The sequence below is a fragment of the Jaculus jaculus genome, chromosome 8 (assembly GCF_020740685.1).
Source record: "Jaculus jaculus isolate mJacJac1 chromosome 8, mJacJac1.mat.Y.cur, whole genome shotgun sequence".
NCBI classification, from domain to species: Eukaryota; Metazoa; Chordata; class Mammalia; order Rodentia; family Dipodidae; genus Jaculus; species Jaculus jaculus.
This window is the reverse complement of record NC_059109.1, coordinates 126901833-126928080: the sequence shown is the minus strand read 5'-3', so window position 1 is coordinate 126928080 and position 26248 is coordinate 126901833. Positions and strand designations below refer to the sequence as shown.

Below are 26248 nucleotides of genomic sequence, written 5' to 3'. Positions count from 1 at the left end.
CTCCTACCTCTGCCTCCTGAGTGCTGGGATTAAAGGCCTTCCTTCCTTCCTTCTTTTCTTTGTCTGTCTCTTTTAGCTTTCAAATAAATAAATAAAAATTTTTTAAAAAAGCAAAGAAACAAATCACTCCTTACGCTACCCCAATACATTAGCCAAGTTTTGAAAGTCAGGGTTGGAACCTGGTTCTCCAAGTGTGGTGCCTGGCGGAAGCATACATCCCTGGGGCCTAGCACAAATCTCTGCAGGGTTGAAAATGCAGGGTGGGCCCAGCTGCCTCTGCTAGCCACCCCTCCTGGTGACTCCTGTGCTCCAGAGCCTGAGGACACCAAGCTAGCTTCTTGTTCCTCAGGGCCAGCTGGCAGACCAGCACCATAAGGTCACTGGGAGTCTCAGGCTAGATTAGAATCTGCAATTGCTCAGGGTACCCATGCACAGTAAAGAGATGGGGTCAGGCCCTGACCTCTCCAAGAGTCTCTGAGTGCCGAGCACCTTGGGGAGCCTTGGCCAGCTTTTGGCCATGCTGACCACGGTCCTCTGTCTTCACAGAAGTTCCCCCTCCAGGGCTGCAGAGATGGCTCAGCAGTTAAAGGCACTTGCTTGCAAAGCCTGACAGCCTGAGTTCATGCATCTGGGGTTCGGATGCAGTAACCAGAGGCCCTGGTGTGCCCATTTTCTCTCTGCTTCCCCCGCTTGCAAACAAATAAATAAATAAAACATGTATTTTTTAAATATTTTATTTATTTATTTGCAAGCAAAGAGAGATACACACACACACACACACACACAGATAGAGAGAGAATGGGCACTCCAGGACCTCTAGCCACTGCAAACAAACTCCAGATGCATGCGCCAGTCTGTGCATGTGGCTTTACGTGGATACTGGGGAACTGAACCGGGTAGTTAGGCTTTGCAGGCAAGTCCCTTAACCACTTAGCTGTCTCTCTATCCCCATAGATAGATAGATAGATAGATAGATAGATAGATAGATAGATAGATAGATAGAATTTTTTAAAGAAATTCCCCCTTGCTAGAGTTCCCTGTTTGTTTAAAGATCCAGTCCCCACCTCTTACACAGAACATATGCTCCAGGCACAGAACTTGTCTCCTCTCCACCCCTGTGTCACGGGGGTTGACACACATCACGGCAGACATTTGAGAACCATCTACCAAATAAAGTATGTAGCAAGCAGCGTCGGCCTCGCTTAGAAGAGGAAAAGGTGGGAGGGGGCAGGCGCCAGCCCAGGTTCCCACAGAAAGCAAGCCGCGGCTGGGATTGCATGAGTGACTCCCAATGGGGGTTGGAGGGTTGGGGGGGGGCGGTGGGAGACAAGTCCTGGAGGTGCTCAAACAATGTGTTACATACAAGCGGGGCTGGATGGAGGAAAGAAGGGAACGCCAGGAGGTTCACAGAAGTGAACTGAAGGAGGAGGAGTCTGAACACTCCACAGCACCAAGCAGGGCTGGACGCTAACACTCCTCAAGGCTGAGCCCCAGTGACATAGCTTCCTCCAGAAAGGTTCTACCTCTTAAAGGGTCCACAAACTTTCCAAACATCACCACCAACTGTGTGTGTGTGTGGGGGGGGGCAAGCATCCAATCACAGAAGTTCATGGGGGACATTCCGCATCTAAACGTCCACAACACCCAATGGTGCTGCATTTCTTATCTCTTAGCACCTCCCCTAGAGAAACAGCGCCCCAGTTCAGAGACAGCTTGCCTGGCCACGCTCTTGGCAGTATTGCTTGTAAGAACAAGAGTTAAGAAGTATAGAAGGTAACCTAAGAGTTCATGGTGCAGCTAAAATATATATATATTTTAATAATAATAATAATAATAATAAATATATATATATTAGACATCGATGTTGAATGAATAGAGCAAATAACACCCACCCAGAAATTAGTAAGAGGGCTGGAGAGATGGCTTGGTGGTTAAGACACTTGCTTGCAGGGTTGTTCTGTTCCCTAGTACCCATGTAAAGCCAGTGGTACATGAATCTGGACTTCATTTGCAGTGGCTAGAGGCCCTGGCGCACCCATACCCCCTCTCTGCCTGCTTGCAAATAAATAAAAATACGTTAAGGGCTGGAGAGATGGCTTAGCGGTTAAGCGCTTGCCTGTGAAGCCTAAGGACCCCGGTTCGAGGCTCGGTTCCCCAGGTCCCACGTTAGCCAGATGCACAAGGGGGCGCACGCGTCTGGAGTTCATTTGCAGAGGCTGGAAGCCCTGGCGCGCCCATTTTCTCTCTTCCCCTCTATCTGTCTTTCTCTCTGTGTCTGTCGCTCTCAAATAAATAAATAAATAAAACATTTCTCCTTTAAAAAAAAAAAATAGTAAAAAAAAAATACTTTAAAAAAAATTAACAGACTGTTTCATTTTTTTCCAGCAATCCCAAACATATACCCATAAATGTACATCCATATATTACATACATACAGGTGTGTAACTGCATAAATAAGAGCCTTAAAACAGCACACCCACAGAACATGGTAACCGTGGCTATTTCTGAGGGACAGGTGAGATGACGAAGATTGGGAGCACGGGATAAAAGAGCATTTGAACTAATTTTTAAAGTTTTTAATAGACTGTAAAGCCACGCCCCCAGCTTCTCATTGGTGGATACCAGGCAAGTGCTTTACCTTTGAGCCATGGCTCCAGCCTTCACTGGTTCTAGACTGCTGCTCTGCCACTGAGCTATGCCTCCAGCCTCTACTAAATCCCCCTGACTCCCCCCATTATTCAGAGTAAGCGTCCAGTGTTTTCTGTAGTGGTGATGGGGCAGGAAAGGAGGAGGGGCCAGATTCACTTGCTTGGATTGGTTCCTGGCACCAGGCAGTCTCAGGAATGCCAAGGATGAAAGGGAGCAGCTGGGACTCCTCTGAGGATGAGCTGCTCCTCAGCTCCCATGGGTGGCCACCAGGTGGGAAATGCACCATGCATAGCTGAAGGGTTTAGCATTTCAAGAGAAAATGGATTGTTATTTATTTTTTTATTTTTAAAAAATATCTTTTTTACTTATTTGGATTATTTTTATTTATTGCATTATTATTTGAGAAAGAAAGTGGGAGGGAGAGAGAGAGAGAGAATAGGAATGGGAATGTATATGCCAGGGCTTCTTGCCACTGCAAACAAACTCCAGATGCATGGGTCACTTTGTGCATCTGGCTTTACGTGGGCACTAGGGGAATTGAACTCAGGCTGGCAGGCTTTGCAAACAAGTGCTTTTAACAGCTGAGCCATCTCCCCAGCCCTAACTTTCATTTGTTAAATCTAAGACTTAGAGGGGGCAAGCAATTAGCTTCAAGTCACACCACTCAGATACGGCAGGTTGAAGTTTAAATACAAGTATGCTGGAGTTCAATTCCCACACACATTTCTCTACTTAGAAAAGGGATTTTTATGTGAACTCTTCCAGTTTTAAAAAATACTCTTACTTATGAGAGTCAGAGAGTGAGTGAGTGAGAGAGAGAGAAACATGAAAGCAAAAACCAGGGCCTCTTGTCGCTGCACATGAATCCCAGATACTTTGTGCACCTGGGTACTAGGGACTCAAACCTGGGCCTGGCAGGCTTTGCAAGCAAGTGCCTTTCACTTCTGAGCCATCTCCCCAGCTCAATCTCTCCCAATTTGTACTTAAAACACCCTGGAAACGAAACAAAGGCATGACCTAAGGTCAGACTCCAACCCAGGCTGTGAACGCTCTGTGGTTATTTGACTCAGAGCAGAACGACAACGGATCATGTTTAATCATCTATCATGCCCCCCCCCCTCCAGCGTGGGCCATGTCACATACCATTACCTCATTTAATCCTTGTACTAGCATTCTGTAAAGTGGGTCATTATTATGGCCCATTTGACAGGGGAGGAAATGGAGGCTTAGAAAGTTCAAACACTGTGCCCGGGATGCCCGGGCTGGGTGGCAGAGCTGCAAGTCAGTGCTGGGTCTTCCACCCTGCAGCTCCAAGCCTTCCCTGTCTCCGCCAGTTCCAAAACACAGTCAGCAATGGACTGGGGCCTCAACCCAGGAAGAGAAGGAGAGCCGCCTTTGAACAGGGCTCAGCAGTTCTTTTTAAAGTCTCAAAGAGCCCAGGGCAATTTTCACAGTTGCTCCAAGTGCCAGGAGTTCTGAGGGGTGCCCTCTGCTATTTAGCTTTGGCTCAGGAACCCAGACTTTGAGCCGGGCTGTTCAGCTTCACAACCAGTAGGCAAGAGAAATGTCATTGTCTTGGTGACAGAATCATCTTACTCATGGAAGCCCACATGTGCTCGAAAGCAAATTCTTTCTGACACCACATGGCATTAGACACATGACCCTTTGGTTAGCCATGACGGCTCCCAAAGCATTTGTATCCCAGCAGCTGGCATCGACATCACACTGAGAGAGAACCGGGTGAGGGCCACAGAATACCACCGCCGCTGCCACCAGCGGCGGCTGCCAGTCCCCAGGCGTCCAAGGAAAGGGTTAAGCCTAAATCTTCCACATAATAGCTTAATGCCTTCTGTTCACCCTAGCTCTACCAGGAAGGCTTGACAGATCCCAGCCAGGCAAACAATAGCTGGGATTGTTCTAGAGAAAACTAGTCTGGCTGCATCACTTGCCAATAATTCTCGAAGCAGCTTTAATTTTCTCGTGCTTTCTTGACTTCAACCCAACCTGAAAGCAAAAGGCAGACATGCTCTTGTCCTGCAGACACAGAGCCTCGTCAATAAGACACCCACGGGGAGGTGGCCATGGCCAGACAGAGCCGAGGGGCAGTGTGGGACATACTCAGGGGTCCAGGCAGCAATGCGCCCCAAAGCCACCCTGTGCTGTGTGGCAAAGTCAGCATGTCCTGGGAGAGGGAGGCCAGAAGCGCAGCTCGGAGCGCGAACGTGCACGCTTGGCCCTCGACCTGCGGAACCGAGCGCGCTGAAGTCCTGGGCTACAGCCATGAGTGTGGGGGGTCAGAAGCGCTGTGTGGGGGTGCTGTTCGGGGTCCTCGGGCAGGTCGCGGGTCGCCGAGGCCTACCTTCTGTGTCACTGAGCGCCCCCTCCTCGGCGCTGTGGCTGCTCCGCGTCAGGGTTTCCCGGCGGTCACTGCTGGCTGTGAGGCTGGCTGAGATCACCAGTTCTATCATTTCCTCGTACCTGAGCGGAGACAAAGAGAAATATGATTTATTCATCAATTAGGCACGCTTACTACTGACTTCTGTTGCTCTGCCTAAGAGTGCAAATATTAAAGAGGATCACCCTACTCCCACTTTCTTGGACATCTGACTAACACAAATTCACCAACTTTTTGGCAAAGGGAAATGAGACTCTAAACAAAATCCTTGCCAGCTCGCCCCGTCCCCAACGCCAGCCCAGAGTACACCCACTGCCAGCTCCCCCACCCAACGCCAGTCCAGGGTACACCCACTGCCAGCTCCCCCACAACACCAGCCCAGGGTACACCCACTTTCAGCTCCCCCACCCAACACCAGCCCAGGGTACACCCACTGCCAGCTCCCCCACCCAACACTGGCCCAGAGTACACCCACTGCATTGCAACAACCTCCCATGTCACTTCTATTTTGCCACTAGAGAAATCAGTTTGCTTTCCGTAACATGTTATCAGAATAAACTAGCTTGGACCAGGAGGACTTCCAGGTGGAGGGAAGGGAGGCAGGCGGAGGAATTTGGACTTCCTGAGACAGAGGCTAGGGTGGGGAAGACTTGGAATTGGCTGTGGTTGAGGCAGAACAGTGGACCCCAGGGTCTTTGCATAGGTGGGGGAAAGCACACACAGAACACATCAGTGATGCTGAGCAAGTGCCTCTAGGGCCAGACCTGGTGGCTGGCTGGACCTGTGACCCGAGCTACTTGGGAGACTGAGTCAGAAGGATCACAAGTTCAAGGGCAGCCTGGGCTACAGAGTGAGTTCAAAGCCAGCCTAGAGCTCACTGATTCAGCTTGCCCAAGGGGTCCACCTGTCTCTCCTCCCCTACCCCGGCACTAACATTACAGGCATGCCACTGTGTTTGGCCTTTGCTGGGGTCTGAACTCTGGTCCTCTTGTTTGTGGAGCAAGCACTTTACCGACGGAGCCATCTCCTCAGCCCAGCTCACACAGTTTTAATTTTTATTTCGTTATGGTGCTAAGGCTAAACCTGAACTCAGAGCGTCATGCATGTTAGGTAACCTAACCTCCAGCCCCAGCTATAGCTTTCACATGTTTAAATGGTTGGAAAAACATGCATAGAAGCAAACCATTTCATGACATGTAAACATATATGAAATTGAAATTTTCATGTCTATAGGTAAATTATTATTTTTTTTTTATCAAAATACATCCTGCAGTCCTGCCCGTAGCTACTTCCACATTGCAACTTCTGAGTGCAAGTACAGTTGATAAAGACCATATGTGGCTTCCAGAGCTGGAGATATTTAATATCTGGTATAGCAAAGTTTGCCAGCCCGTGGTTTGCTCGGCAAGCAGGGTGCCGGGCACATCACTGCTACATCATTTACTATGCATCTTGTATGCCCGAGACATTTTTTGTTTCTGAAAGAAATCAAACCGCATAGAAGTGTTTTGTGTAAAGTTTCTAGTCAAATGAGAGAATCCTGCACAAGCCAGCCGCTAGTGCCTATGGCTTCACATTAGCCCATAAATATCAGTCTCAATCCTCCTGGGTACCAGAGCGTCTTAGCCTGTTTCCTTGTTCCCCAAATGCCATGAGGCACCCCAAGATAGGCCTGGATATCTCTTTCCTTTAAGCCAGTGGTGCTTTGCCAACAGCAGACTTTGAATCCTGTCTGATTGTGGGTGTCACAAATTTGCTTTTTTGTTTTGTTTTGTTTTTTTCAAGGTAGGGTCTCGCTCTAGCCCAGGATGACCTGGAATTCACTATGGAGTCTCAGGGTGGCCTCGAACTCACGGCGATCCTCCTACCTCTGCCTCCCGAGTGCTGGGATTAAAGGCATGCGCCACCACGCCCGGCCACATAGTTGCATTTTTATCTAGCATCCATTCTTTAGGATGTGTGAGGACAATTTAATTCAAAAAGTACTTGTGTGTGTGTTTACGTGCTCACACATGTGCCCCAGCATACTTGGGGAGATCAGAGGACAATGTTGGGGTGTCAGTCTTCACCTTCCTTCTCTTTTGTGTCTCTTGTTTACCACTGTGCACAGGAGGCTCGCTGACCTGCAAGTTTCCGGTTTCTGGCTCCATCTCTCATTGTCACTAGGCGCACAGGGATGACATACGTGTGTCTACCTGTGTCTGGCTTTACTCGAGTTCTGGGGATCCAAACTCCAGTAGTCAGGCCTGTGAGGCAAGAGTTTGTAAGCACTAGCCCATCTCCCCAGCATGAACGATGCAGTTTTGAAAGATGAACGGTCAGAGACAGTTCTGGCCTCCAAACAACCCCAACACTGAGTGGGGCTGCCCCAGGTAGGAGGCTTTGTGGAAAAAAAAAAATGACCAAATCTAGTTTAAAAACAACAATGAGGGGCCCGAAAGATGGCTTAGTGGTTAAGGCCTGCAACACCTAAGGTCCCTGGTATGGTACCCCAATACCTATGTGAGCCAGATGCACAAAGTAGTGTATGTGCCTGGAGTTCGTTTGCAGTGGCTGGAGGCCATGGTATGCCCAATCTCTTTCTCTCTCTATCATAATTAAATAAATAAAGCATTAAAAATCATGAATTGTTTTGTTCCCTCCCTGGAGCTTAAAAATATTAGACATGGGCTGGAGAGATGGCTTAGCGGTTAAGCGCTTGCCTGTGAAGCCTAAGGATACCAGTGTGAGGCTCAATTCCCCAGGACCCACGTTAGCCAGATGTGCAAGGGAGCGCATGTGTCTGGAGTTCGTTTGCAGTGGCTGGAGGCCCTGGAGTGCTCATTCTCTCTCTCTCTTATCTGCTTTTTATGTCTGTCGCTCTCAAATCAATAAATAAAAATAAGCAAAAATATGTATATTAACAAATATTAGACCTAGTTGTAAAAATCTTAACCAAGGGAATTTAACATACAATTCTAGTTTGGGGGGACTGGAGAGATGGTTCAATGGATGGAAGCATCAGGGCTTGAGGAGGCCTGAAATAATAACTGTCTGGCTCCCAGATAAACAACCACATACAGTTAGACCCCAGGCCTGTGGCAAAAGCCAGAGAACATTCCAGACTCAGGAAAATGACAAGCTCTGCGAGTAATGAGACACTCTGTCTCAAGGAAATACACAGATAAGCGACACAGCAGGTTGAGTACCCAATGCTCTCCTCTGGCCCCTGTATACATGTCCAGGACACATGGATCTATCTGCACACACATGCATACACCAGACACACACTACACATGTATACATGCAAAAAAAAAAAAAAAAAATTCCCAATTTTCAGCTTGGCTTGGAAGTGAAGGAACGCTGCCACCATTTTGCACAGCAAACATGGCTGGGCCGGGCACTGGGCTGCTGGCGCCACAGGCTCCGTCACGGCTGACTGACTCTTACACTTGACCCTGTTGTTCTGCTCCCACTTCCTCCTGGTCTCCAGTGGTGTTTGGGGGGCAGACCCCCTGCGTTCCTAGGTGTGGCCACCATCCCTACGCGCATGTAAGCAGCATTCGCTGATTTTTTTTTTCTGCCAGTGGAACTGTCCCAAGTCTCCATCCTGGACTTAAGCCACTAAAGCTTTGGGCGGATGCACTCTGGTCTCATGCCTGAGCGCTTGGAGGTCAAGCCAACTTGGAAATCACCTGTGTTTCCCACAAAGCACCTGACAGAATGCTAGCCCATCCCCATCTTCCAACCCTCACTCACTGAAGGACAGAGGCGGGAGGAGAGAAAGGAAGAGGGGAAAAAGAAAGGACCTCTTCTTCCAAGGGGCTTTTCAAGTCTCCCTTTACCTTCATTTCCTAGGCAATGCCTAATGCATTAAATATGCAAATACGTCTCCTTATAAATGATACCGTGTTGATTTGTGTGTGGCATCTGACTTAATTTACATACTTATTAGGATGTTTGCCTTCAACCTGCACTGCGATCCTAAAATGCATATATTGCTGGATGGATGCCTAGGCTGTAGCTGTAATTCCATACCATGTACTTACTGTGAGGGATTCATGAGTCACTCTGATGAGGCCTCCAGGTAGCCTTCATCCTTCCCCTACCTTGAAACAATGCTGCAATCGACAGCTTCACTCAAAACCATGTCTTGGGAGTGTTACAGCTCTTTTAGAGTTTGTCTAGCGGGTTTTCCGACTTCAGTTGGAAAACCCTAAATAAAAATACGTCTTGAAAATAAATAAAAATAAACAAAAGTTTTTAATTAAAGGGCTGGATGGATGGCTTAGCAGTTAAGTGCTTGCCTGTGAAGCCTAAGGACCTCGGTTCAAGGCTCCATTCCCCAGGACCCACGTTTGCTACATGCACAAGGGGGCGCACGTGTCTGGAGTTCGTTTGCAATAGCTAGAGGCCCTGGTGCACCCATTCTCTCTCTCTCTCTCTGCCTTTCTCTGTCTGTTGCTATTAAATAAATAAATAAAAATAAACAAAATACGTCTTGGGCTGGAGATATGACTCAGTTGGAAAAACGTTTGCCATGCAAGTGTGAGGAGCTGAGTTCAGGTCCTGCCCCTGTGTACGTGCCTGGTGTGGTGGCTCATACTTGTCATCCCAGCACTCAGGGGGTGGAGAAAGGTGGCTTCCCCAGTGACGGCTGGCTAGCTAGACTAGAGGGACTGGGGAGCTCTGGGTTTAGCATCTCAATAAATAAGCTGAAGAGTGATAGACACCCCACGTTGGCTTCCACACAAGCACACACATGGGTGCTCGGACACACATACAATCAAGCATACATCTCTCTCTCACACACACATACACACACGCATGCAGAGACAACACAATACGCCTTATGTCTATCACCTTTCTTCTATTTCTATCCATATATTCTTGAAATGGATGTGTGCATATATTCAAGGAGGATTTAATCCAATACTAGCAGATCACTCTCCATAACGTCTGTGCTAGTCAAGATTCCAACCAGACAAGCACAAGGTCCCAGTCTCATGGCTTTCTGTTCACCGCTTGTGGTTTGGACATAAGGTGACCCCTGAAAGGCACAGATTTGGTCCCCATATGAGAGATCCAGTTGTTGAGAGGTGGATGGATTCTGAAAGCTGTGGCGTGTCCCTTGGTGGATTCATAGCATGGCGGCATTATTAGGAGGTGGAAGAAAGTAGATGCCGGGTAGGTCCCTGGGGTGTGTCCTGAAAAGATGGGTCTTGTCTTGAACCCCTTCCTGCATTCCTCTACTTCTGTCCGCCGTGAAGTGAACTGCTCTGTTCAACCACAGGTTCCTCCCCATGATGTTCAGCCCACGCGAGGCTCACAGAGACGGGGGTGGGGGTGGTGTCTGGGACCTCTGAAGCCACGGGCCAAGCTAAATTTTCCCTCCTTTGAATCCAGCAATGGAAAGTCTGACTAACACGCTGGGCACTATTCAGCTCATTTTTGGCAAACTGATAAATGGAAAATAATAAAGTAATATCTCATAGTTGTTCTAATTTGCATTTCTAAGGGCTGGCGAGATGGCCCAGCACTTAAGGCGCTTGCCCACAAAGCCTAATGACCTGGGTTTGACTCTCCAGTACCCACACAAAGCCAAATGCACAAAGTGGCGCAGGCACCTGGAGTTTGTTTGCATCTGCTGGAGGCCCTGGTGCACCCATTCTCTCTGGCTCTCTGTTTGCAAATAAAGAAATAATAATAATAATAATAAAGAACCAGTTAAAAGAAAATAAAACTGGGCTGTAGAGATGGTTCAGTGACTAAAGCATTTGCCTGCGAAGCCAAAGGACCCAGGTTTGATTCTCTAGGATCCACATAAGCCAGATAGATGCACAAGGGGCACATGCATCTAGAGTTCGTCTGCAGTGGCTAGAGGCCCTGGCATGCCCATTCTCTCTGTCTGCATCTCTTCTCTCTATGTCTCTCTCCTTGCAAATAAATAAATAAATAATAAAAAAGAAAATAAAGCTAATTTTTGCATCACTGTGGCCATATGGGCCTCTGAGGTCTGTATCTGTGCCCATCCTCACTGCTGAGACCTTGTTGTTGCCAATTTGTTGGTGGCCTTTGTATTTGTTCATTGTTGGATTTAGATGCTATGAATTTCTCTCTTTTCTAATGTAGTTCAGCACCTCCATAGTTTTCCATGCAAAATTAAAAAAAAAATTACCAAGCACTCAAATATGTAAGACTCAAGTATTCAAAACCAAGACAGAAAAACCGAGCAAACCCATGTACTGTTCAGACACTGGAGTTGCCAAACATGATGCCACAGTAACGGTGTATGTAAGATTAAAAAGAGAGAGAGAGAGAGAGAGAATAAGGTAGATTGAAGATTGAAAATGCCATCAGAGGATAAGGATGCCATTTTTGTTTTCAAATCAAACAGAAACAACAGGACTGAAAAATAACGTAATCCAAATCCAGAACCAAGTAGATCAGTGGAACCGCAGGGCAGGCAGGGCAAAAGACAGGATCAGCAGCCGGAAAAACAGACAGACAGCAGAGAAGTCTCGGGAAAGGTTGTGGTCATAGGCTGTTGGGTATTTGTTTTTGCTTTTTTTATTTTTATTTATTTATTTATTTATTTTTAGACAGGGATGCTTCCTAGCCCCAGGTTGACCTGGAACTTACCCTGTAACCCTAGGCTGGTCTTGAACTCTTACTGACCCTCCTACCTCAGCTGGGATGAAAGGTGAGTGCCGCCACATCAGGCTTTGATTACAAGTTTTAAAAGACACAAAAGAGATATGAATCATGGCGAAGGATCTAACATATGTATAACAAGGGCCACAGAAGAAAAAGTAAGCCAGCATTTAACAGAAGCCGGCAGAAGGCTGTCGAATGTGAATGAAAGGTACCAAGTCATCAAGGCAAGAAATCCTGTGGAAACGAAGCAGGATAAACCTAGTGGAGCACATCACAGTCAAATCGCACATACACAAGGTCTGTTCCGCAAGAGCAGGATGAACAAAAGACACAGTATCTTTAAAGAAAGAATTAAAAAGATCATCTCAAAACAGTCAAAAAAAAAAAAAAGAGTAAAGATGAGTTGCTGAGACTGAGTCTCAATGTACAAAAAAAAAAAAAAAGATCTTTAAAAACATAAGCACAAAGCAAAAATTAAAGAAATAAACATAGAGTTTATTTGCCACCAATAGACCACAGTGCAAAAGAACATTCTAGAAGCATGGAGAGACATCAAGAATGCAGAACAATATCAAAGGATAAACGCATAGGTGCCTAGAGGATCAATTCAGTTAATCTGCGTTAAGTAAGGACCTTGCATTTTGCTAGAAATAGCCTAGGTGCTAATGCATGAGCTTTCGGAAAATTAAGGCTGCATAAAATGAATATAAATGTTTGTGGTCTCTTTCGTGACATTAACATACTGTAAACACACTCCAGTTAATAGATAAAGTAGACTAAGAATTGCCTGCTTATTATAAGATCCCTTTTAAATATAAAGTGAAATAAATGCTGTGCATGTTGAGGCACGCCTTTAATCCCAGCACTCAGAGGCAGAGGCAGGAGGATCGCAGAGAGTTTGGGGCCAGCCTGAGATGATACAGTGAATTCCAGGTCAGCCTGAGCTAGAGTGAGACCGTACCTCAAAAAACAAAATAAGGGCTGGAGAGATGGCTTAGCAGTTAAGCACTTGCCTGTGAAGCCTAAGGACCCTGGTTCGAGGCTTGGTTCCCCAGGACCCACGTTAGCCAGATGCACAAAGGGGCGCATACATCTGGAGTTCCTTTGCAGTGGCTGGAGCCCTGGCACGCCCATTCTCTCTCTCTATCTGTGTCACTTTCAAATAAATAATTAAAAAACCAAATGAAATAAAATAAAAATAAACAAAGTGAAATAACCACTGAAATAGAAGGCAACATGGTTGGGAATATCACAAGGGACACCCCTGACATATACAGCGCACGCAAAGAAAAAGTAATAGGGAAAATCTACATGACACCAACACTGAGAAGAAGAAAGCTGGCATAACTCCAGATACACATTAAGATGAAGCCATCGGGGCTGGAGAGATGGCTTAGCGGTTAAGCGCTTGCCTGTGAAGCCTAAGGACCCCGGTTCGAGGCTCGGTTCCCCAGGTCCCACGTTAGCCAGATGCACAAGGGGGCGCACGCGTCTGGAGTTCGTTTGCAGAGGCTGGAAGCCCTGGCGCGCCCATTCTCTCTCTTTCCCTCTAACTGTCTTTCTCTCTGTGTCTGTCGCTCTCAAATAAATAAATAAATAAATAAAAATTAAAAAAAAAAGATGAAGCCATCGTTAGAGCGTTAGGGGATATGTAATACTCTTAAAGGAATCTATCCATCTCTCATTGTAGGCAGCGCAACACTTTGACACACCTGTCGCCATTTAACCACGTCACTCTTTGGGAATCAACAGACAACCCTACCAAAGCCGTGGCAGAGGAAATGTCAGTCTTGGGCTGGAGGGGCAGCTTAGCGGTTAAGGCGCTTGCCTGCACAGCCAAAGGACCCAGGTTCGATTGCCCAGGACCCATGTAACCACACAAGGTAGTACAGGCACCTGGAGTTCGTTTGCATAAGCTGGAGGCCCTGGTGTGCCCATTCTCTATCTCAAATGAATAAATAAAAATAGAATATCTTAAAAGGCGTACTTAGGGTTTCTCTCTGTTTCCTTCTTTCTTTCTTTTTTAAATTTATTTTGTTCATTTTTTAAATTTATTTGAGAGCAACAGAGAGAGAAAGAGGCAGAGAGAGAATGGACACGCCAGGGCCTCCAACCACTGCAAACGAACTCCAGACGCGTGCGCCCCCTTGTGCATCTGGCTAACGTGGGTCCTGGGGAGTTGAGCCTCGAACTATTGAGCCATCTCTCCAGCCCCCCCCTCTTTTTTTTTTTTTAAAAAGAAATGTTAGTCTTCACAGTCCACAAGACCCGGGTTCTAGAACTTGACAACTGGTCTTTCCTGCTCACTCCAGCTACAGGCACACCTCTGATGTGGACACCAACGAATAATCTTATTCATGAGGTATGGGGTGCTCTGGACAGCTCGGGCAAATGAGCGCAAAGTGAGAAAGCCCCTCCTAAAATTCTAGTCACGGGCCTTATTTTCCAAGTACGCATTATACACCAGGCAACTGCCTCATTGATTTCCTTACCCACCTTCAGCTTCCCCCCTCCCTGGGAGATGTCAGCGCCTGCCCTGAAATTCCCCATAATCCCGCTAAGCTCAGCCCGGGGTTCTAAGTCATCCTGCGTAGTGAGAGCACCCCGTTCTGCCATGAGGACTCAGAAAGAAGTATTTGGGATCCAGCACAATGAGTTTTGTTTCGTGAGCAGTACTGTTTAATTACTGGAGGACTGGGGCAGTGGGGGAGGGAAGGGGCTGATCTCTCTGTATCCAGAGGCTGTCAAAGGCATAATAACCTGGCCCTGAGTACATGTTCATTTTTTTAAAAAAAAATATTTATTTATTTATTTATTTGAGAGAGAGAGAGAGATAGAGAATGAGTGTGCCAGGGCATCTAGCCACTGCAAATGAACTCCAGGTGCATGCACCCCCTTGTGCATCTGGCTTATGTGGGTCCTGGAGAGTCGAACCGGGATCCTTTGGCTTTGCAGGCAGACGCCTTAACTGCCAAGCCATCTCTCCAGCCCTACATGTTCATTTTTGTACACAACAGAAATTACAAATAGCTCCCACTCACATTGTCTCATTTCCACTACAAGGCAGACAGAGATGAGGAGATGGGTCCAGGGTGGCCTGGATACTGACTGCTGAATCAGGATTCACTGTCGGTGGTCTGGCTCCAGGGCCTGTGCTCTGAACTACAGTTTGCAAGTTACAGTGTGTCAAACTCTGAACCCAGGACCCATTCTGCAATAAAGTCTTCACAACTTCTAGTGCTCTGGGCATGTTATCCTGTTATTTGCTTACAGGGGCTGAAGCCCCAGCTACTATCTCTCTGTTTTTAAACATTTTATTTGTCCATTTTATTTATCTATTTGAGACAGAGAGCAGAAGAGAGAGAAAAAGAGAATGGGCGCACCAGGGCCTCCAGGCACTGCAAACAAACTCCAAATGCATGCATGTGCCACCATGTGCATCTGGCTTATGTGGGACCTGGAGAATCAAACCTGGGTACTTAGGCATCACAGGCATGCACCTTAGTCACTAAGCCATCTCTCCAGAACCTCCTGTTACTATCTCTTATCAGTTGTGTGACCTTGGGCAAGTAATTGCACCCCTCTGAGCCTTACTATATGAACGGAGAAAAGAATAAAACCTTCCCTATGGGCAGGTTATCTTACAGATTGGGTTTGAGAAGGAAGATGTGTGCACAAGCCACCCCCAGGGAGAACTCCAGACGTGGCCTGTACGCACACAGGACCAAGGCCTTGAAAAACGCCATCAGGGTCACTGTGGATGGATGCTGGGACCTGTCACAGCAGCCTAGGAAACTGCTGATTTCTGCGACAGCTTAAGATACACAGCTGAGCCCTGCCTCTGTGGGAGAAGCCTTCCCTCCCATCCTCCTGGTAGCAGGGGAGGCAGCTTTTTTCTCTGCAGGGGGTTGGAGGGTCACAGGGCCTTCCCAGGCTGGGGAGAAGCCTGGAGCTGCCTTTTCCCCAGGGTGGGCAGGAAGGGAGGTGCACACACATGGAATGCATTTGCCCAGCCTACTAAAACTTAAACATAAAAAAAAAAAATGAAATACCTTATATCTGTCTTGCAGGGTTGAGAATCCCCGACTACCTCAGTCACTTTAGCACAGACCCCAGGAGCAGAAGGAAAGAGGTTTTAGACCCAGCGCACTGACCTTCTGGGCTTGTGGCTGGCTGTCTCACACCATTCGTCACTGTTGTCACCACCCTGGTCCCAAGAGACAGAGCTGACAGTCAGAGAGGGCGAGTGGAGGGGGGTGAGGCAGCTTCAAAGGCAGGGGAAGGGTCAGAAGCAGATGGAAGGTTCCAGGCGGCAGGCCCACACTCACCTTCCTGGCACCTCCCCCCCACACCCCCAGCACACCTTGGCTGAGCACAAGGGGCCTGCCTGTGACATGGAAGGGACAGATGGGCCAGGAGGCGGCCTTGGGTGGGGACCGAGGCTCCACATCCGCAGAATGCTTGAAACCCAAGCAGGCTGACAGCAGTCGCTGGCCTCTGAGGAGGACAGCAGGGTGGCCCCAACCTGGATGAAACTGGCCTTCGCTGGTCGCCTCCCCAAGCACTTGATGGCGATTCAAAATACTCCTGTTCGGGCTCCACGTCCCCCATGGCAGGGGGGCGGGTGCTCACACCGACAGCGTGGCCCGCCCCACTCCTTTAGACTCTTTAACATCTGGCCTGCTTCCAGACTTGTCAAGTTCACCTCCACGGCCATCTCTCAGGTCCAAGCCACCACCCTCTTTGGCCTAGAATGTCTTCCAAGCCTCCACACCCATCTCCCAGAGCGAGGCAGGAGACACTGCAGCCTCTTTCCAGCTGGTTCTTTTGACCAGCAGCGGACAGCTCAGATCTGGGCCAGCTGCCCATCCCCCCTCACCTCCTCTTGCCTGACCTCTTATGGCTTCCCGATGTTCTTAGGTTGGAGTGGACACCTGGGAACTAACCTTGATCGTGCCTTCTCGCCGCATGCTTCCCCTGGTCGTGGGGCCTCTGCCCACTAGGTGCCCCCTGCCCACAGCTCACACTTGCAGCCTTTGCTTTTCACGCGCCCCTCCCCCCCCCCCGTTTTGTATACATCAATCACTGCAATTTATGTAGGTGAGAATACGTGATTTCCACTTGACTCCCCCACCACATTTTAAGTTCCCCAACAGCAGAGGCTCTGCCTGCTTAAAAAGCCTCAAGCCTGGGCTGGAGAGATGGCTTAGCAGTTAAGGTGCTTGCCTATAAAGCCTAAGGACCCAGGTTCAATTCCCCAGTACCCACATAAGCCAGATGCATAAGGTGATGGATGCCTCTGGACTTTGTTTGCAGTGGCTAGAGACCCTGCCCTGCTCACTCTCTCTCTCCACCACCATCCCCCCACCTTTTTATTTCTCAAATAAATAAATAAAAACTTTTTTTTTAAGCCTTAAGCCTGGTGCGGTAGTGAACACCTTTAATCCCAGCACTCAAGAGGCAGAGGTAGGAGGATCGCTGTGAGTTCAAGGCCTGCCTATGGCTACAGAATGAGTTCTATGTCAGCCTGGGCTACAGTGAGACCCCACCTCAGAAAGGAAAAAAAAAAGTGTTGGGGGCTGGAGAGATGGCTTAGTGGTTAAGCGCTTGCCTGTGAAGCCTAAGGACCCCGGTTCAAGGCTCGAATCCCCAGAACCCACATTAGCCAGATGCACAAGTGGGCGCATGCGTCTGGAGTTCGTTTGCAGTGGCTGGAAGCCCTGGCGTGCCCATTCTCTCTCTCTCTCTCTCTCTGCCTCTTTCTCCCTCTATCTGTTGCTCTCAAATAAATAAATAAATAAAAATAAACAAAATTATAAGTTTTGGGTTGGAGAGATGGCTCAGCAGTTAAAAGTGCTTGCTTGCTGTGCAAGCCTGACGCCCATAGTTTGGATCTCCAGAATCCATCAGAACAGTGATTCTGAAACCCCAAGGCACTTATGACCATGGGACGTGGAGTCAAGATAATCCTGAAGCTTGCAGGCCAGTTAGTCCGATGCTTGCAATGGCATACAAAGAGACAGACCCCCTTCCTGAACAAGGCAGACGGACAGCCATGACGGACACCCCGAGGTTGACTTCTGTACACTGTGCCCACATACGCACACCTCATATATCGTACACACACAAATAAAAGTCCTCTGTTATACGCCCCAGATTTCCTGTAGGGATACGTGAATTAAGGTGTTCATCAACAAGTATTATTGCTTTCTTTTTGTTGTTTGTTTGTTTTTCGAGGCAGGGTTTCACTCTAGCCCAGGCTGACCTGGAATTCACTATGTACCCTCAGGGTGGCCTCGAACTCATGGTGATCCTCCTACCTCTGCCTCCCAAATGCTGGGATTAAAGGTGTGCACCACCATGCCTGGCTTATTTTTTCATTCTTTTTAATTTTATTTATTTATTTATTTGAGAGAGGGGGAGGGGGGAGAGAGAGAGGGAGAGAGAGGGAGAGAGAATGGGCACTCCAGGGTCTCCAGCTGCTGCCAATGAACTCCAGATGCATGCGCCCCCTTGTGCATCTGGCTTACATGGGTCCTGGGGAATTGAACCTGGGTCCTTTGGCTTTGCAGGCAAGCGCCTTAACCACTGAGCTATCTCTCCAGTCCATTATTACATTCTCGTTGAGTGTGCCAAACTGTGTCGGTTACCGCCTTCGTCACCTCCCCACACGCTGCCCCGGTTACCATCCATCACCTGCCTGGCCCCTCTGCACATCACGTTTGAGACTGCTGAGGAAGAAATGATCCAAAGGACCTGAGGGGAGCAGGAGGAGAGAGCAGGCACGTCCACAGCCAGGACAGGGAGAGAGCCAGGAACACTCCGGACACAGGGCTAATGCAACAGGCCACACCCACAGGTCCCTGCTCTCACGATACTGACAACCCCTGGCACGATCTGCTGTCCTGGCTTGGCAGGAACTCTGCAGTGGGAGACACTAGACAGACAAGGGTACAGGCAGCAGATGTATCTAACCCTTGCCCTCCTCGAACTGGAGCTGCCGTAGCCCATCTTGTGATAAAATGTTGATCACTTCAATAGTATCTCAAAACATATTCAGATAACATTAAAATCCCCACTGGCCTCCCTCTTAGATGCACCCACAATTAATGTTATAAATAGCTCTGAAAAATTTTTCCTTCCATACATGCGTACAATCGCCAGCAAAATTCATAAAAGTATACATGTTTTAGGAATTTTACTTAGTTATTTTGTTTTTTTTTAAAAATATTTTTTGTTCATATTTTATTTATTTATTTGAGAGCGATAGACACAGGGAGAAAGACAGATAGAGGGAGAGAGAGAGAATGGGCGCACCAGGGCTTCCAGCCTCTGCAAACGAACTCCAGACGCGTGCGCCCCCTTGTGCATCTGGCTAACGTGGGACCTGGGGAACCGAGCCTCGAACCGGAGTCCTTAGGCTTCACAGGCAAGCGCTTAACCGCTAAGCCATCTCTCCAGCCCTGTTTTTTTTTTTTTTTAAGTTTATTTATTTATTTGAGAGAGCAAAGGCAAAGAGAGAAAGAGAATGGGCACACCAGGGTCTTTAGCTGCTGCAAATGAACCCCAGACACATGCGCCGCCTTGTGCATCTGGCTTTATGTTGGTCCTGGAGAATTTAACCTGGGTCCTTAGGCTTTGCAGGCAAGTGCTAAGCCATCTCTCCAGCCCATATTTTGGTTTTTGGAGACAGGATCTCTCTAGGTAACCCAGGCTGGCCTTAAACTCTTGATCCTCCTGGCTCAACCTTCTCCTTATAGGAGTACACCACCACCCTTGCTGTGACTGTTTTTATCCATGTTGCTGATCTAGAAACTGTTACTGCACTCTGATAAGAACTATCTCGGGGGCTGGACAGATGGCCTAGCTGTTAAGCGCTTGCCTGTGAAGCCTAAGGACACTGGTTCAAGGCTCAATTCCCCAGGACCCATGTTAGCCAGATGCAGAAGGGGGCGCAAGTGTCTGGAATTCTTTTGCAGTGGCTGAAGGCCCTGGCGCACCCATTCTCTCTATCTATCTGCCTCTTTCTCTCTCTCTCTGCCGCTCTCAAATAAATAAATAAATAAATAATTTTTTTTAAAAAAGAACTACCTCGATGTTCATCCCGGACCATGTCACAAACACTGGCTGGTTCTTTGCCCTGTTGTATAGTAGTCCAGGTTCATCTTTCCACAGCTTGTGGGACCCGTTGTCAGGTTTTCCAGCAGTATTATTTTAATGAATCACACAGTGACTATAGACAGGGATCCTGGGTGCCGTCTGTGACAGCCCTGTGGTCCTCATCAACACCCCTCACCTGTACTGACCACTAACCCGTTCTCTCTCTCTAAAAGATCATTTTGACAATGTCATATAAACGGCTCACACAGGCAGAGTGTGGGAGTGTATGCCCGTCACTCCAGCACTCAGGAGGCTGAGGCAGGTGGATCAACAGTTCCAGGCCAACTGGCTACGTAATGAGAACATAGCTAAAATAAAAAAAAAAAATAGGGGGCTAAAGAGATGGCTCAGTGGTTCTTAAAGGCACTTGCTTACAAAGTCTGACAGCTGGGGTTTGATTCCCCCAGTACCCGCATAAAACCAGATGCACAAAGTGGGGCACACATCTGGAATTCTTCTGCGGTGGCAGGAGGTCCTGATGTGCTCAGTTTCTTTCTTTCTCTACTTCTCTCTCTCTCTATCACAAAATATTTTTAAAATAATGACACTAAAAAGGATTACACAGTATGCAATGTTATGATTGTCTTTAAAAAAAAAAGTTCAGAGAGGCCTCATTTTATAATGTGGATTCTAGTATTTTCTGGGCCCAGATGAGGCAACTTTCAAGAAAGCGCCAGTGTGCAAAGACAGGCAGACAGGACCACCCATGTCCTCTTGATGTCTGAGAAGGTTCAGGAGGGCCCTAGAGCAAAATGTAGAGCTTTATAGAATATTTCTCATGCATGGCCATTAAAAGAAAAAAAAAAAAAGCCAACAAGCAGACCCACACCCCAACCAACAAAACAAGGCCGTGAGCCAGATACCATACCAAGGACTTTTACTGTGACAGGCAGCTCCCTGGCCAAGGGCAGCCTTTTTTTTTTTTTTTTTTTTTTCATGAGCATGTGTATGGGTGTGCGTGTGGGCGTGCGTGCATGCCCGCTTGTGCTGCTTGTACATGTGGGTGCAGAGGCCAAAGGTTGACATCGGGTATATTCTTTAGTGACTGCCCACCTTACTTTTTTTTAATATTTAATTAAATTCATTTATTTATTTGACAGAGAAAGAAGGGGAGAGACAGAATGGGTTCACCAGGGCCTCCAGGGACTGCAAACGAACTCCAGATGCGTGCACCCCTCTGTGCATCTGGCTAACTTGGGTCCTGGGGAATTGAACATGGGTCCTTTGGCGTTGTAGGCAAGCTCCTTAGCCGCTAAGCCATCCCTCCAGCCACCTTACTTTTTGAGACGGGGTCTCTCACTGTCTCCACCTCCCCAGGGCCGGGATGACAAGCATGTACCACCACACCTACCACTGACGTGGGTGCTGGGGTTCTGAACTGAGGCCTTTGCGCTCAAGTGGCAAATTCTTTACCTCCTGAGCCACCTCTTCAGTTTCAGGACAGACTGAAGGATGGCTATCAGGCCAAGGACACCTGGGGACTATGAGGGCCCAGAGGGGTAAGAGGTGCCCTGGGCTACCCAGTGAGAGGCTGGTGAGACAGCATCTCTTGGACGGGAAAAGCATTTACCTTCAGCTCATACGCAACCTTACTCTCAGGAGCCTCTGCACCCAGCATCCTTAGCTCCACTCTCCCTCTCCTTCCTGTTTATTCCAGACATGGCCCACCACCATGACCTGGACCTATTAGGAGCCACGTGACCCATGGTGAACCTGTTCTGCGACAACATATAAAGCAAGACCAGGGTGACTGGGGGTAGGGGGTTGGGTGACAGGGAACTACTGCAGAGTCTGAGTATTAGAAATGGAGATTCCAATTCTTCTTCTCCCATCAAGTGCTAACTAGGCTCCGACCCTGCTTAGCTTCGGAGATTAGACAAAATAGAGTGCATTCAGGGTGGTTATGGCCATAGGCAAGAATGACTTCTTTCGGCCTTAGTCCCTTATTTGTGCCCTATGGCACCCTGGTCCCCACAAAAGTGACACCGGTTGAAGCTCACTGAGACTCAGCCCTGTTTGTGAGAAGACATGGCTGTGGTGTGTGTGTGGGGTCGCTGAGCCCCTCATCTATCTGACAGCCTCTCTGAGACCAGCAGAATTCCCGTCCCTGACTAGATCATAAAATGGGATGGGGAGTTCAAGATGCTTGCCTTAGACTTCCGTGAGCAGAGACGGAATCTGAGGGAGTTCCTCGAATGTCATCTGCCACTGACAGCTGCAGCTGTCTCCAGACTCATCTTTTCCATGACTGACCTCCTCTCCTCACATCTTTAGCCTAAAACTGAATGGACCGTGCAATCATTCATGTTGTTTCTTTTAAAATTTTTTAGTTTTATTTTATTTATTTTTATTCTTTTGGTTTTTCGAGGTAGGGTTTCACTCTAGTTCAGACTGACCTGGAATTTACTATATAGTCCCAGGGTGGCCTCGAACTCATGGTGATCCTCCTTCCTCTGCATTCTGAATGCTGGGATTAAAGGCGTGCGCCACTATTTTTATCTTTGTTTTGAGACCAGATCAATTTTACACAGTGAGGTCTCTTCCTTCCTTCCTTTCTTCCTTCCTTCCTTCCTCCCTCCCTCCCTCCCTCCCTCCCTCCCTCCCTCCCTCCCTCCCTCCCTCCCTCCTTCCTTCCCTCCCTCCCTCCCTTCCTTTCCTTCCTCTTTTGGGAAGCTGGTTTCATGGTAAGGGCTAGATGTGTTCCCGAACTCACCTCCCATATACACAGAGGACCCTGGGGACATGGCTCAGCAGGTAACTGAGACCTGAGCTCCAGCCTCGGCACCCACCTATAACTCCAATCCTGGGGGAAACAGAGAGCTAGCTGGTCAGCCAGCCTGACCAAAAGACAGAGGCTCCAGGTTCAGAAAGACACAGAGGAAGACATCCAAGGTTTCTGCAGGTGTGCATGGGGAGGGGGCGTGCATCTGTGCGCACACGTGCATACAGCAAGCACGTGTCATACCACCACACGTTACAAACACACACGCACGTGCACACAGAAGCAGAAACAGAAGGAGTAGTGACAGGAATGCCAAGTGCCTGTCACTCAGGTTCAACACATTACGACATTTTATAGTACACACGTCTCTTGTAACCTTTCTGGTTGATTTCCCTCTTTGCTACAGAGTTTAATACAGTTCAAACTTGAAGCCTCTTGTCTCCACTATCTGTCAATACAACTAGGAGCTCTTTTTATTATCACACCAAACAAAAATTCCTAATTGTTTCTTGTACCATTGGGAACACGACACATATTCCTTCTCCCCAAGCATCTAAACACACCCTTCAGGGCTGGTTTATGAGATGTGTGGTCCACACAAGGTGTACACTGCTTTGCACACGACACTCAGGTTATGCTATGTTTATGAATATATAGTAGACATACATAGATTTGGCATTTAAATCATGCATCAATGAGGCAGTGAACGTTTTAAAAATGTTTTTTGGCTTATTTTTATTTATTGATTTGAAAGTGACAGAGAAAGAAAGAGGCAGAGAGAGAGAGAGAACGGGCTCACCAGGGCCTCCAGCCACTGCATATGAACTCCAGACGCGTGCGCCCCCTTGTGCATCTGGCTAATGTGGGTCCTGGGGAATCGAGCCTTGAACCGGGGTCCTTAGGCTTCACAGCTTAACCGCTAAGCCATCTCTCCAGCCCGACAGTGCACATTTTCCTATCTCAGTAGCTCTCAGCCTTTGCCCTGCCGAGGTGTGAGCAGCTGGGCAGGACCAGCCTGCCAATCACAGGCGGCAACAGCCCCTCCCCCTCTTCTCCTCTCTGTGTGCCGATGGCCCTCCTCTGCCTAGTTGCAACAACCAAAACTCCATCCAGATGTTGCTGAACACCCCACCAACACTGGTGGAGGCCCCCGCTTCCCCTTCTAGTTGCGCACTTAACCCAAGTACAGAACTCTGACTCTCACTGCAGGGGCCAGGGAGCTGTGGAAACAGGGCTTTCACGATGGCAGCCACTTGAGAATTAAGTGTGCTCATGGCTGCTGTGACCACTTCGCTCACTTGACCATGAAAATCTCCCAAGAAGCCGGCCTTCACAAAGAGCTGCAGTTTGCTCCCTACAAGCTTATAGCACGTCCACCAGAGCCCCCGAGCTGGCATTCCTTTCAGCACCATGCCTCGGATAAGAGCCCGGGGAAGAATGGGAGGCGCGGTCCGTCCAAGTGGCCTCAGACACAGGACTGCACGGCCACTCTGACGGGTGGCATGCAAGCGTGGAGTGGTGCATGGCCTCAGCCTGGCCCACCCCACACTTCACGGCGCACAGTACTGTAATGATGTAACCTCGTGGAGTGGGACAACGCTTGCTGGGTCCAAAGGAAGCTGAGGTTAGCCTTAAGGGGAAAAAGGAAAGCTCCAGAGTGCACTGCAGAGCTGAAACCGGCCAAGGGAATATGCAAATAGATCTGGTCTTCCATGTTCCCTTATCCGTGGTAGAGTCAAATGCAAAAGAGTTCCAGGGTCTGGTGATTTCTCGGGTGGTGAAAACAACCACAGTAAAATCAAGGTTAAAGGGTAGGAGGGATGGCTTAGCGGTTAAGGCGCATGCCTGCTAAACCTAAGGACCTAGGTCTGATTCCCCTGTAGCCACGTACATGGTGGTGCACGCGTTTGGAGTTCATTTGCAGTGGATAGAGGCCCTGACGTGCCTATTCTCTTTCTCTCTCTCTCTCTGCCTCTGTCTCTCAAATAAATAAATAAAATCAAGGTTAAAGCACAAAAGCACGCACGCACGCACACATGCACACGCGCACACACAAGGTTAGGGAGACGGCTCGGTTAAGCAGAAGGACCTGTGTTCGATCCCCAGCACACACCCACATAAAAACCTAGGCATGGCTGCACCCACCTGTAACCATAGCACGGACAGGGGAAGAGGAAGGAGGGTCACTGGGGCTTCTGGTCAGCCAAAAAAACAAAAACAAAAACAAAAACAAAAACCGGAGAGCTCCAAGTTCAGAATGCAGCCACTGCGATGGACAGTGGGTGGCTGACCATATTCTCCAGTGCTGTCCAGCGCTTCCTTATTCAGGGACATAAGGCTGCACAACAGTAGAGGACACGCAGTGTTCTCTCCTGACCTCTGCGTGGGTGCACATGGGGCACACGCATGCACCCACACACATGCATACAGCACATGCACACATACCCCCCAAAAGAAACCACAAGTGAAAAAGAAGCAAAAGAAAACCGAAAACAGAGAAAAACACAGCAGAACGGGAGGAACAAGAAATCAAGAAAGACGTTGATAGATCACGAGAACGTTACGTGTTCCCTCAATAAGTACCGCAGACACCTCTACATGCACACTGATGTAAGTCCTGGAGCAGTGGGGAGAGGAGACAGATGGATGCCATTCCCAAAGCTAATGTTCCTACAGGTTTTGCTATGGACCATGAAATTCTATTTTTTAAATTTTTTTATTTTTATTTATTTATTTGAGAGCAACAGACAGAGAGAGAAAGAGGCAGATAGAGAGACAGGGGGAGAATGGGCGCACCAGAGCCTCCAGCCACTGCAAATGAACTTCAGACGCGTGCGCCCCCTTGTGCATCTGGCTAACATGGGTCCTAGGGAATCGAGCCTCGAACCGGGGTCCTTAGGCTTCACAGAAAGTGCTTACCCACTAAGCCACCTCTCCAGCCTTTTTTAAAAATTAAAATTTTTTAAAATTTTTATTTGATAGAGAAAGAGGCAGATAGAAAAGGAGGATGGGCGTGCCAGGGCCTCCAGTCACTGCAAACAAACTCCAGACACATGAACCACCTTGTGCATCTGGCTTACATGGGTCCTGGGGAATCAAACCAAGGTCCTTTGGCTTTGCAGGCAAATGCCGTAACCACTAAGCTATCCCTCCATCCCCCCCTTTTTAAAAAATTTTTAAAATGTATTATTTGAGAGAGAGAATGGGTGACCCAGGGCCTCTAGCCACTACAAATAAACTACATAAACTACAGTTGTGTGCATTTGGCTTACATAGGTCCTGGAAAATTAAACCTCGGTCCTTTGGCTTTGCAGGGAAGCACCTTCACTGCTAAAACGTCTCTACAAACCAGGACTGTGAAATTCTTCTTTTTTGTTAATTTTTTTGTTTATTTTTATGTATTTGAGAGCAACAGACAGACAGAGAGAGAAAGAGGCAGGTAGAGAGATAGAGAATGGGCAAGCCAGGGCCTCTAGCCACTGCAAACAAACTCTAGATGTATGTGCCACCTTGTACATCTGGCTTATGTGGGTCCTGGGAAATCGAGCTTAGAACCAAGGTCCTTAGGCTTCACAGAAGAGCACTAAGCCATCTCTCCAGCCCCGACCATGAAATTCTTTTTAAAAAAATTTTTTTTGGGGGGGGAGGTTTGAGGTTTTTCTAGATAGGGTCTCACTCTAGCCCAG

At 48.1% G+C, this 26248-nt stretch overlaps 1 protein-coding gene and 1 non-coding gene across 3 annotated transcripts in view; one reads left to right on the top strand and one right to left on the bottom strand.

Annotated features, from left to right (window-relative positions):
- The window catches only part of Eya2 (EYA transcriptional coactivator and phosphatase 2), a 207859-nt gene that overhangs the window by 128272 nt on the left and 53339 nt on the right, over positions 1–26248 (bottom strand). For both annotated transcript variants that reach the window (XM_045157600.1, XM_045157599.1), the window contains exon 2: positions 5009–5127. In XM_045157600.1, the coding sequence (XP_045013535.1) occupies positions 5009–5117 (109 nt within the window). In that variant the 5' untranslated portion in view covers positions 5118–5127. The remainder of the gene's footprint in view (positions 1–5008; positions 5128–26248) is intronic.
- LOC123463187 lies at positions 9181–9242 on the top strand. Its single transcript, XR_006638783.1, has one exon. It is a non-coding gene; the product is annotated as a U7 small nuclear RNA (small nuclear RNA).